At 38.3% G+C, this 12,285-nt stretch overlaps 1 protein-coding gene across 1 annotated transcript in view; it reads left to right on the top strand.

The window, feature by feature from the left end:
- Window positions 1-4,008: 4,008 nt before the first annotated feature.
- METAP1 (methionyl aminopeptidase 1) overlaps window positions 4,009-12,285 on the top strand; it is a 163,594-nt gene continuing 155,317 nt past the window's right edge. The window contains exon 1 of the mRNA XM_053703458.1: window positions 4,009-4,510. Coding sequence (XP_053559433.1) covers window positions 4,397-4,510 — 114 coding nt within the window. The 5' untranslated portion in view covers window positions 4,009-4,396. The remainder of the gene's footprint in view (window positions 4,511-12,285) is intronic.

Below are 12,285 nucleotides of genomic sequence, written 5' to 3' on the forward strand. Positions count from 1 at the left end.
TCATAAGCATTTGAAGGCTTTGCCTATCTCTGAAAGCCAGAGTTTTAAAGCTTGTGTTGAGTTCATCAACTCCCTGCTGTCATCAAAACCTTCACCTAACTTATAAACAAAGTTTTTTTAAAAAAAATATTTTGATGGTGTGCCTAATACTGTACACAGAAGATGTGTTTATGATACATCTGGTGCTTATGCAGCACAAAGCAAAACGCTACATAACAAAAAAAAATAAACTGTGAAAATGATTTTAAAAATCCAAACATACGTCTTAAAGGTACAGTCTACTCCAGAATGTTTATAAAGATAGAAAATCCCTTTATTACCCATTCCCCAGTTTTGCATAACCAACACTGTTATATTAATACACTTTTTACCTCTGTGATTACCTTGTATCTAAGCCTCTGCAGATTGCACCCTTATTTCAGTTCTTTTGACACACTTGCATTTTAGCCAATCAGTGCTGACTCACAAATAACTCCACCGAGAGAACGCGATGCTATCTATATCGCACACATGAACTAGCACTGTCTAGCTGTGAAAAATGTCAAAATGCACTGAGGCGGCCTTCAAGGGCTTAGAAATTAGCATATGAACTAGGGCTGCACGATTAATCACGAATGCAGGTTTAAACTGCGATTAATCGCTGTGGTTTAAAAACGCGAGAGTATGTGATTTAAAAAAATATTTAGATGTGTCTGTACTGCATTGATTTGTATGTGATTTCTTGCAAACCAGCTCCATCTAATGGTTGCTTTTAGCACACATTTGTAAAATGGCTGTTTACTTTCACTTTCTGTTTGTGATCTCAGTAGTAGCCGATCAATCTATAGAAGTCTAAAAGCAGAGCGAGCCCATGCAAGAGAGTGAAGAGGAGGGAAAGCCGCTTACTTCTATTTCCCCCAAGGGACATCTGCAGTCTGAAACTTAGGGTATGTAATCATTATGGAACTTCCCACACAATCTCCTGCTTTCTGAGAAACGGCTCAAATACATAGCAGATGCGGTTAACCCCACGGCTGCCAAAAAAAGCTAAAACTGCAGTCCCCTCTTCTAGCTAGCTGCTGCGTTAACTGCATCTACAATGTATTTGATATCAGCAAGGCACAGCATTTCTGAAAGGAGAAGCCCCCCACCCCTACTGCTATATTCCTGTATTGGATTCCTGCACAGGAGCAGGGCTCATTATTAGTCAAAAAAAAATAATAATAAAAATATATATATATATATATATATATATATATATATATATATATATATACAGATTCAAAAGGAAACACCGACATCCATCTTTATAGATAAAATTTTGTAAACTTTTATTCGGCAATTTTAAAAAGTAAAGACAGCACAGCAGAATGGACTTAGAGTCAGACGTGGGCGCAGCACACAGGCATACGCGTTTCGGAAAGGATTCCGTAGTCACAGCCTGACATGCTACCCCACACACCTGTTTAAAAACCCCATGGGCTAATATGATTGGTTAAAACAGGAACTACCCCCATAGACTCTAGCCAATAGGATACAAATATACAGACATAATCCTAAATAACACTTCATTATCAAAGTTACCAGCACTTCTGCTTCTAGTGTATAAATAACAAACAATAATAGGAATGCGTGTGAATTGACATACTCATATAGTTAAATAGCAACCATAATCCAAATGCGAAAATGCCAGAGGTATTAATGATATAGCAAAGGGGAGTTGATGATATAGCTACATACATTAGTTGATAGCATTTAGTTATAGTTATAAAGATAAGAGGGAACATAAAGAGCAAAAATAGTATAGTATAAAATTATTACACTGATAAATATTAGGATTTCATTCTCAAAAATTCAAAAGTTCAAATTTGTTTGTATACAGCACATACTGCAGTATAAAATGTAGGCAAATGCATCAGAAGAACTCCATGTATATAATGTAAAAGTGCTAACATTATGTGTCACATTGAGTGTGATCATCGAAAATTTGATGTAATTGGTGATGAAAAACAAAACGACATATATATACAGGCATAACTAGTAATCATGAATTGAGTACTAGTCATATTATCTGGGTTTAAAGCACAGAGGGGGTTCCTCTGAACTATGTACAGAGCTAATATTGGCAAGTTATTATTCCCAGTGATTAATAATATCAAATCTGGAGTTCAGACCTTTAGGTAGTCTACTTTCTAGGGTGAAGATCCAATATGCTTCCCTTCTTGCCAATATTGTATCTATATCACCACCCCTGGTGGGCCTAAGGATCTTTTCTATTGCACACCATGAGAAATATCTTAGATCGTTATTGTGAAAAGTGCCTAAGTGTTGTACTATCGGAGTACTAGCCCTATTGACTTTAAATGATGACAAGTGTTCCCGTATGCGGGTGTTTAGGTCCCTTGAAGTGAGACCTACATATTGTAATTTACAATGAGAGCATTCGATAAGGTAAATGGCATATTCCGTGGTACAATTCATACAGGCACCAATGTCATACACCTTGTTAGTGACAATGCTAGAGAAGTTCCTTGTCACATTAACATACTCACAAGGTTTGCACTTGCGCCGACCACACTTGAACATGCCAGTATGCCTTAGCCAAGATGATTGACTTTCAGTTTTGCTTTTCGGTAGTGTAGGGGCCAACAAATTACCCAATGTTGGGCTTCTCCTGTAGGAGCATCTGAGCCCATTCTTTACAGTATTCACTAGTTTATCATCCGCTGAGAGAAGAGGGAAGTGTTTACGAACTATCTTGCATATATCCTGATACTGTATACTATGATTGGTAACAAAAGTCAATCCTTTGAAATCCTCATTTTTTGACGTTTTCATTTTTAAAAGATCCTTTCTTTCTATAGTGCTAACAGCAGCTTTAGCCCTTTTAACTATAGCTTTCGGGTACTTTCTTTCTAGGAGTCTCTTTTCCAGATCAACAGATTCTTGTTTAAACTGTTGAAAACTGGTGCAATTCCTCCTCAACCTAGTATATTCTCCTTTGGCAATGGCATATGGAACATGCTTAGGATGGCAACTCGTGCCTTGAAGGAGTGAATTGCCTGAGATAGGCTTCCTGAAAACGGTAGATTCAATCTTACCATCAGGGTTACCCCGCAGTGTGATATCAAGATAGTTGATAGTGTGTGGATTGTATTCACAGGTAAATTTCAGGTTAAGATCATTGCAGTGTAAGTATTCCACAAACAAGGGAATAATTTCCTCACTTCCTGTATATACAATCACATGTGTGTAACTATGTATGCGAATATATATATATACACACAGATACACATATGTGGTTTGCATTTTTATTTAGATTGAGAAACATGTACATTAAGATTATGTTGTGTTAAATAAACTTTTTAGAGAAAAATTAAGGTGTTATAGTAATTTTTATGAAAATCGCAATTGTGTTCCCCCCCCATATCACCCAGCCCTTAATATGAACCTACCTAGGCTTAGCTTTCAACATAAAATAACAAAAGAACAAAGCAAATTTGATGATAGAAATAAATTGTAAAGTTTTTCAAATTGCATACCCTATCTCTGAACCATGAGTTTAATTGACTGTCCCTTTAACGATAATATGAAAGTTCACAGCGTGGGGGCAAAATTAGATACAGCTAAACAAAAAAATACATATTCCACTAATTTTAAATTTATGTACATAATTTAATGATATTCATATGGTAATGTTTCATCACTATAACGTATAACTTATTCTCGGAAATATATAAAGTTTGGGCACTACATAAAGTAATGAAACGTAATTTAGCTTGAGAAGAAATGAGTTGGCCTTTAATATATAAAGCTCTGTCTTGGCCTTGTTTGTCTTCCTCCTGACCTACAAACAGGAGATATGGGAGTCCACACCACCTCTGGGTTCAGCTAACAACCCCCAGCATACCCAGGAAGGACTGGTTGTGCTACTGCTTCCTGCGATCCCTTGATGGCGTCACTCGATGGTGACAGCACTGCCCTCTCTTCTCATCTTTCTTTCTTTCATAAAACTAAAAAGCATCACGTTTTAATTCAGTAGCTCTTCAATTATACTTCCAATTGCAGGCATTGGACAGGCGCACAGCCCCTGGGCAGGCCTATGATAGCAGCACATGCTAGCCACTCCTTCGGAAGGCAAGGTGCTTATGTGCTGCTGAGCTTAGCTACTCTTGCACCACCCTGGCAATAGGCCATTCTCTGTCCCTCCTCCCCACGTTTTTCTTGTAATCACAGGCCGCATACTGCTTCTTGTTTTAGTACAGTCCTATGCCTACACCCTTATCGGTGTCGTAGTGCCGCCCTATCTAGCGTCACTTGTCACCAAAAAGGCAGCTTCCAAAAATTTCTCTTCTGCCCTGCCTCCCTGGTTATCGGAACGCCCAGTACTGGTGTGGTTGTCACAGCCGGGAGCAGCATGGCGGCGGTGGAAAGCAGAATATGCGAGACTGAGGACTGCGCCAGCGAGGCCAAGCTGCAGTGCCCGACCTGCATCAAACTGGGCATTCAAGGCTCCTACTTCTGCTCGCAGGTAGATCGCGTGTACGGGACTCCCCGATTATACCGCGCCTCCCTCTGCAAATACCCATTAGCTTCTCCACGCTGCCTATGCCTAACTCTTTCAGCGTATACCGGGCATGTGCAGGCACTGCCCCATCTCTCAGTACCCTATGATGTGCTGGGTCAATTCTGCATGTTGCCATTCTCATCATATTACATTAATAAGTGTGTATCATATTTCAGTTAAACTAATACGTCTTAATATTTCATAATGAGACATTCTCAAAATAACATTGGATTTGATTATAAAAAGCACAACCATTTTACTGTTTTCTCAAGAGCTTTTAAAATCTGTGTGAATTCCAGCCAAAAATTACTGTTCATTAAAACACAAGCACACACAGCTTGACACACCCACACACACACACTATATATATATATATATATATATATATATATATAATCTCTCAAGATGTTTTTTTTTTTTTTTTACAGTTAAGGGCTCATTTTTAATTCTTTTGTCAGTGTTTAATGTCATTTAACCTGAAAATTTTAGGATTTCTACTATCCTGTAGGATTCATAATTCTGAGCTAGCTACATGCCACACAATGATTGTTTATAAGTGCATTAATTTGTTTAGATTTGTCCCAAGCAGACTGCATGCAGAAAGGGAAATAAAACATACTAAAGGCTCTTTTAAATTGTTACGTCTGACTTTAACATATATTTTGCTAACAAAGTAAAACATTTTACATTTTCTTTAAGCAGGTTATTACATTTATTGTATAACTATTAATATTTCTAATTAGTCTTTAACCAGACACAAGAAATCATTTTTCTGATGTTTTTTTTTTATTATTTGTAGTAAATATTCAGGTTTACATATATACCCAGAATGACATTCTAAGAACAGAGCAACAGTTTACTCATTAAAAGTTAAAATAGATATGTAGTTTGCACTACATAGCCAGAAGTATGTGAAAACCTGTCAAACATTCCAAAATTATTGGCATTTAAAGGGACATTAAATTGCTGGGCACATCAACAACAGAATAGTTCCTAATCACCATATTATTGTATTTTTTGTATAGCTGTATCATTTGCTTGTAGTTCTTGTGTATCATACAGAGTGTGAGCTTTACAGTTTTGTATTTTTTGCACAGTTTTAAACATAAAGGGACAGTCAACACTTCCGTGAACATTATTTCATATTGAAAATTAAAACCCGACGATCCGCCTGCACTATAGCCCTTCTGCCTTGCCGCCTTGCTTCTGTACTAATCAGAGTCGCTAACTTCTCTAATACCGGGTAAATATGGCAGCCGAACTCCCCCCACCGTTACGTAGCTGCCTTCTTCTTCAAATGATCAGCAAATCAGAATTCAATCCTCGGTCAGAAATTGCAAGCGTGTGCAATTTCTGACCGAGGATTGAATTCTGATTTGCTGATCATTTGAAGAAGAAGGCAGCTACGTAACGGTGGGGGGAGTTCGGCTGCCATATTTACCCGGTATTAGAGAAGTTAGCGACTCTGATTAGTACAAAAGCAAGGCAGAAGGGGTATAGTGCAGGCGGATCGTCAGGTTTTAATTTTCAATATGAAATAATGTTCACGGAAGTGTTGACTGTCCCTTTAAAAAAAACAAAAAAGCACTCCACAATAATATAGAGCAATGAAGCTACTGCAAAAATGTGAAGCTCCTGCTCTCTATCAGGCGAGCTAATCTGAGGAACAGTCTACTCCAGAATTTTTATTGTTAAGAGATCGATAATCCTTTTATTACCCATTCCCCAGTTTTGCATAACCAACACAGTTATATTAATATACTTTTTTTCCTCTGTGATTACCTTGTATATAAGCCTCTGCTGCCTGCCCCCTTATTTCAGTTTTTTTGACAGACTTGCATTTTAACCAATCTGTGCCCTCTCATAAGTAACTCCACGAGCGTGAGCACAATGTTATCTATATGGCACACATGAACTAACACCCTCTAGCTGTAACAAATTAACATGCATTTTAGATAAGAAACAACCTTCAATGGCTTATAAATTAGCATATGACCTTACCTAGGTATAGCCTTCAACTAAGAATACCAAGAGAAAAAAGCAAATTTGATGATTAAACTAAATTGGAAAGTTGTTTAAAATTACATGACCTATATGAATCATGAAAGTTTAATATTTTGACTAGACTGTTCCTTTTAAAGGGATAGAAAGGTTAAATATGAAATGTGCATGGGTGTATCTCAATTTAAAATATAGGCATTTTTGCAATATACTTTTATTGGCAAAATCCCTTCTAGTAAGAGTTATTACTGTTTTTCATTGGCATACGCACATATCCTGTGAAGGCCCACGCATCCGTATTCAAACACCAGACATTCTCGGAGAGTCAGCTTGTATGACAAATTATGTTTTCAGAAGCAATACACGCAACCCCCAGCTCTCTGTGCAGGCATGGTGTTTAAAGTGATTGTAAAGTTCAATGAATAAGTGCGCGGTAACTAAAAGTAATCTTAACATAAAGCTGATCCTATGCCCGCAGCTCCTGCTTTCATTAGCATATCGATAACGAGCTGGACGCCAAAGGGGGCACACAACAAAAGCAGGCGCTGCGGGCGGAGGATCGGCGTTATGTTTACCCTAACGCAAAGGTAAATATTTTAAAAAATAAGCTTAATTGTAAAGTTTAATGAATGAAAGTGCCCCTGCTTTTAGTTACTGGCCACTTATTCATTAAACTTTACAATCACTTTTTCTACGTTCTCTTGCTTTATTTATTAGAAAAAGAAGGCATCTAAGCTAAGGAGCCAGACACTTTTTGGTTAAGTACCCCAGACAGCACTTGTTTATTGGTTAGTGAATTTATCCACCAATCAGCAAGAACAACCCAGGTTGTTCACCAAAAATGGGCCGACATCTAATTTTACATTCTTGCTTTTCAAATAAAGATACCAAGCGAATGAAGAAAATTTGATAATAGGAGTAAATTAGAAAGTTGCTTAAAATTGCATGCTCTATCTGAACCACAAAAGAAAAAATTTGGGTTCAGTGTCCCTTTAAAGAGAATGTAAATTTTGATGCTAAAGTGCCCGGTTTTTAAAAATTCGATTAAAAACAGGGGCACTTTAATTCATCAAAATTTACATTTCACTCGTGTTGTGAAAAAATACTTACCTTTTAAACTAGACAGCTGCTCCAGCTTTCCCCCGGTCGTCGCAAGCCATTTCTGACGTCAGAAATGATGGATCGGTCATCCTCCAATCACTGCTTCCCCCCCAGGGGGGATCAGTGTCTGATTCAACACTGTGATTCGAGGAAACCGGATTCCTCATTTTAGACCCAGGAAAAAACTTTGCGATGGGTGGAGGAAGCTGGAGCGGCTGTCAAGATTAAAAGGTAAGTATTTTTTTACAAAACGAGTGAAATGTAAATTTTGATGAATTAAAGTACCCCTGTTTTTAATCGAATTTTAAAAAACCGGGCACTTTAGAATCAAAATTTACATTCACTTTTAACACTTTCTGAAACGCTAGGATTTACCATTGGAACAAATAAAGGGGACTTTAATTCATGTTAAGCCGGGATTCCCGCAATGCTATTGGCTAAGATGTGGAAACTTCACCTCTTTGCTAGATAGCGAAGATAGTGCTCTGCCGGTGGGCTGCCTTAGCAGCTCGGTGAAGGCGATCACTTTGAACAAATAAAGGAGCTTTCAGCATGAAGTCTTTTATACTTCATGAATGAAAGTCCCCTTTATTTGTTCCAATGGTAAATAATAGCATTTCAGAAACGCTAGGATTTACCATCACTTTAACCCCTTAACGACAGAGGACGTGCCAGGAACGTCCTACAAAAAAACACCCTTAACGACCAAGGACGTTCCTGGCACGTCCTCTGGGGTTTTAAGCTCTGGAAGCGATCCTGATCGCTTCCTGCTGCTTACAGGTTATTGCAGTGATGCTTCGATATTCAGGCATCGCTGCAATACCCTTTTTACCCCACCAATGCAGAGAGAGCCACTCTGTGGCCCTCTCTACATCGGCCATCGATAGGGCCGATCGTTGATGGGTGGGAGCTGCAGCAGGGAGGCGGGTGGGCGACCCTTCGATGGCGACATCCGTCTAAGATGTCTGGGACCGGATCCTCATGTGGCGCGATTACGGCGGGGGCCGCGCGTGCGCTGCATTTACCGGCGATCAGTTAAAAAAAATTGAAAGGAGAAGGAGGGTGGTATCAAACGTGCTGGGGAAGGGATCTAGGAGTGGGAGGGTGGGTAGGGTATTGAGGGGGGGCAGCTACACTACAGAAAATATAAATTGTTACTTTTAAAAATAAATACATTTTTGGGGCAAATTGGGTACTGGCAGACAGCTGCCAGTACCCAAGATGGCGGCAAATAGGTAGAGGGGGGAGGGTTAGAGAGCTGTATAGGGGGATCAGGGAGTTTGGGGGCTAAGGGGGGATCCTACACAGCAGAATAATTTTTTGTACTTAAGATGGCGGGGACAATTGTGGTGTGGGGGAGGGAAGAGAGCAGTTTGGGAGGGATCAGGGGGTGGGGTGTGTGAGGTGGGAGGCTGATCTCTACACTAAAGCTAAAATTAACCCTGCAAGCTACCTAATTAACCCCTGCAATGCTGGGCATTATTCAGGTGTGGTACGCAGCAGCATTTAGTGGCCTTCTAATTACCAAAAAGCAACGCCAAAGCCATATATGTCTAATATTTCTGAACAAAGGGGATCCCAGAGAAGCATTTACAACCATTTGTGCCATAATTGCACAAGCTGTTTGTAAATAATTTCAGTGTGAAACCTAAAATTTGTGAAATTTTTTGTGAAAAAGTAAACAATTTTTTTTTATTTGATCGCATTTGACGGTCAAATGGTGGCATGAAATATACCAAAATGGGCCTAGATCAATACTTTGGGTTGTCTACTACTCTACACTAAAGCTAACATTAACCCTACAAGCTCCCTAATTAACCCCTTCACTGCTGGGCATAATACACGTGTGATGCGCAGCAGCATTTAGCGGCCTTCTAATTACCAAAAAGCAACACCAAAGCCATATATGTCTGCTATTTTTTGAACAAAGGGGATCCCAGAGAAGCATTTACAATCATTTGTGCCATAATTGCACAAGCTGTTTGTAAAGAATTACAGTGAGAAACCTAAAATTGTGAAAAATTTAACATGTTTTTTTTTTTTATTTGATCGCATTTGGCGGTGGCATGAAATATAACAAAATGGCCTAGATCTATCCTTGGGGTTGTCTACTACACTAAAGCTAAAATTAACCCTACATGCTCCCTAATTAACCCCTTCACTGCTGGGCATAATACACGTGTGGTGCGCAGTGGCAATTAGCAGCCTTCTAATTGCCAAAAAGCAACGCCAAAGCCATAAATGTCTGCTATTTCTGAACAAAGGGGATCCCAGAGAATCATTTACAACCATTTATGCCATAATTGCACAAGCTGTTTGCAAATAATTTCAGTGAGAAACCTAAATTTTGTGAAAAACATTGTGAAAAAGTGAACAATTTTTTTTTATTTTTATTTGATCGCATTTGACGGTGAAATGGTGGCATGAAATATACCAAAATGGGCCTAGATCAATACTTTGGAATGTCTTCTAAAAAAAAATATATATACATGTCAAGGTATATTCAGGGATTCCTGAAAGATATCAGTGTTCCAATGTAACTAGCGCTAATTTTGAAAAAAAGTGGTTTGGAAATAGCAAAGTGCTATTTATATTTATTGCCCTATAACTTGCAAAAAAAGCAAGGGACATGTAAACATTGGGTATTTCTAAACTCAGGACAAAATTTAGAAACTATTTAGCATGGTTGTTTTTTGGTGGTTGTAGATGTGTAACAGATTTTGGGTGTCAAAGTTAGAAAAAGTGTGTTTTTTTTTCTTTATAATTTTTCCTCATATTTTATAACTTTTTTTTTTTGTAGTAAATTATAAGATATGATGAAAATAATGGTATCTTTAGAAAGTCCATTTAATGGCGAGAAAAACGGTATATAATATGTGTGGGTACAGTAAATGAGTAAGAGGAAAATTACAGCTAAACACAAAAACCGCAGAAATGTTAAAATAGCCTTGGTCCCAAACGGACAGAAAATGGAAAAGTGCTGTGGTCCTTAAAGGGACATTAAACCCACATTTTTTTATTTCATGATTCAGATGGAGAATACCATTTTAAACAACTTTCTAATTTACTTCTATTATCTAATTTGCTTCATTATCTTGATATTCTTTCACGAAAAGCATATCTAGATAGGCTCAATAGCTTCTGATTGGTAGCTGCACATAGATGCCTCCTGTGATTGGTTTACCCATGTGCACTGTTATTTCTTTAACAAAAGATATCTAAAGAATGAAGCAAATTAGATAATATAAGTAAATTGGAATGTTGTTTAAAATTTTATTTTCTATCTGAATCATGAAATAATTTTTTTGGGTTTAATGTCCCTTTAAGAGGTTAAGTACTGGTGCATAGGCCTTCACAGGATATGTGCGTATGCACCAGCAGTAACTTTTACTAGAAGCATTTTTGCTGATGAAAGTATATTGCAAAATGCTTATATTTAACATTGAAATGCACCCATAGACATTTCATTTTTGACCTTTCCATCAAGCCAGCAACCTCACTGATCTGTGAAGGCTCAATGTTGCTGCCACAGGGTGTGAGACTACCTGCACTGCATTATGGCAGCCCCCCCCACGGAGTCAGAGCTTTACACAACTCCAGACAATATTTGGCATTGTGCATGGTGATCATAGGTTTGTATGCAATGGAAACAAGTTCTATAAAGTTTTTGACAAACATTTTTTATGCTAACATTGCTTTGAAGGAGCGTCAGACAGATTTGTATATGCTATGGAATTTAGCAATCAGATGTCCTATTTAGTTAGCTTCTGTAGTCTATTTCTTTGCTGCTGAGCTGTTGCTCCTAGTTGTTTCCATTTCACAATAACATCACAGCTGACCTGGACAGTTGTAGCATTGGAGAATTTTGACACATTGAAAGCCATTCAAAATTGCAGTGCATGTCATTCTACTACCAATGTTATTTTAGGAAGATGTATGGCTGTTTTAGGGGTTGATTTATCAACCCCTTCGCCTGCCTACAACTGCATTTAACACGCAGCGGTCATTAGACCGCTGCTTTCCTAACCTCTCGCCACCACTTAGGTAGAGAATTTCAATCTCCCGGTCTCGTCCGACTGGGAAGATTGACAGCTCCTGCCCACGTGGTATTGGCTGTGAGCGGGCAGGGGGCGGGATTGCACGCAAGCGCAAAAGAGCGTTCATGTGCTATGCTAAATTCCGGCAGCGGAATTCAGCCCTCCAGAGGCGAGCTGCGGCAGACAGGGGCGTGTATGTACGCCCCTGTCCGCCGCAGCTTGATAAATCGACCACAAAGCATTTAGTTTACAATGCAAATCAGTTCTTCACTAAGCACACAATTTCAGTACAGATACAAATCCCCCAAAAACTTTTTAATAATATTTTTGTTTATATAAAATGATCAAAACTTAATATTTTACCCTTCCTGTAAGTCATAATCTTCTGTGTCTTTGGTTTGTTTTTTTATCCTAAAATGCAAATACTGGTCTATGTTTATTTATTCAATACAACAAATACTAAGTTTCTAGTCAAAATTAAACTTTCATCATGATTAAGATAGGGCATGCAATTTTAAACAACTTTTCAATTCACTTTTATCATTACATTTGCTGTGTTCTTTTGGTATTCTTAGTTGAAAGCTAAAACTAGGTAGGCTC

Source organism: Bombina bombina, chromosome 2 (assembly GCF_027579735.1).
Source record: "Bombina bombina isolate aBomBom1 chromosome 2, aBomBom1.pri, whole genome shotgun sequence".
Taxonomy (NCBI): Eukaryota; Metazoa; Chordata; class Amphibia; order Anura; family Bombinatoridae; genus Bombina; species Bombina bombina.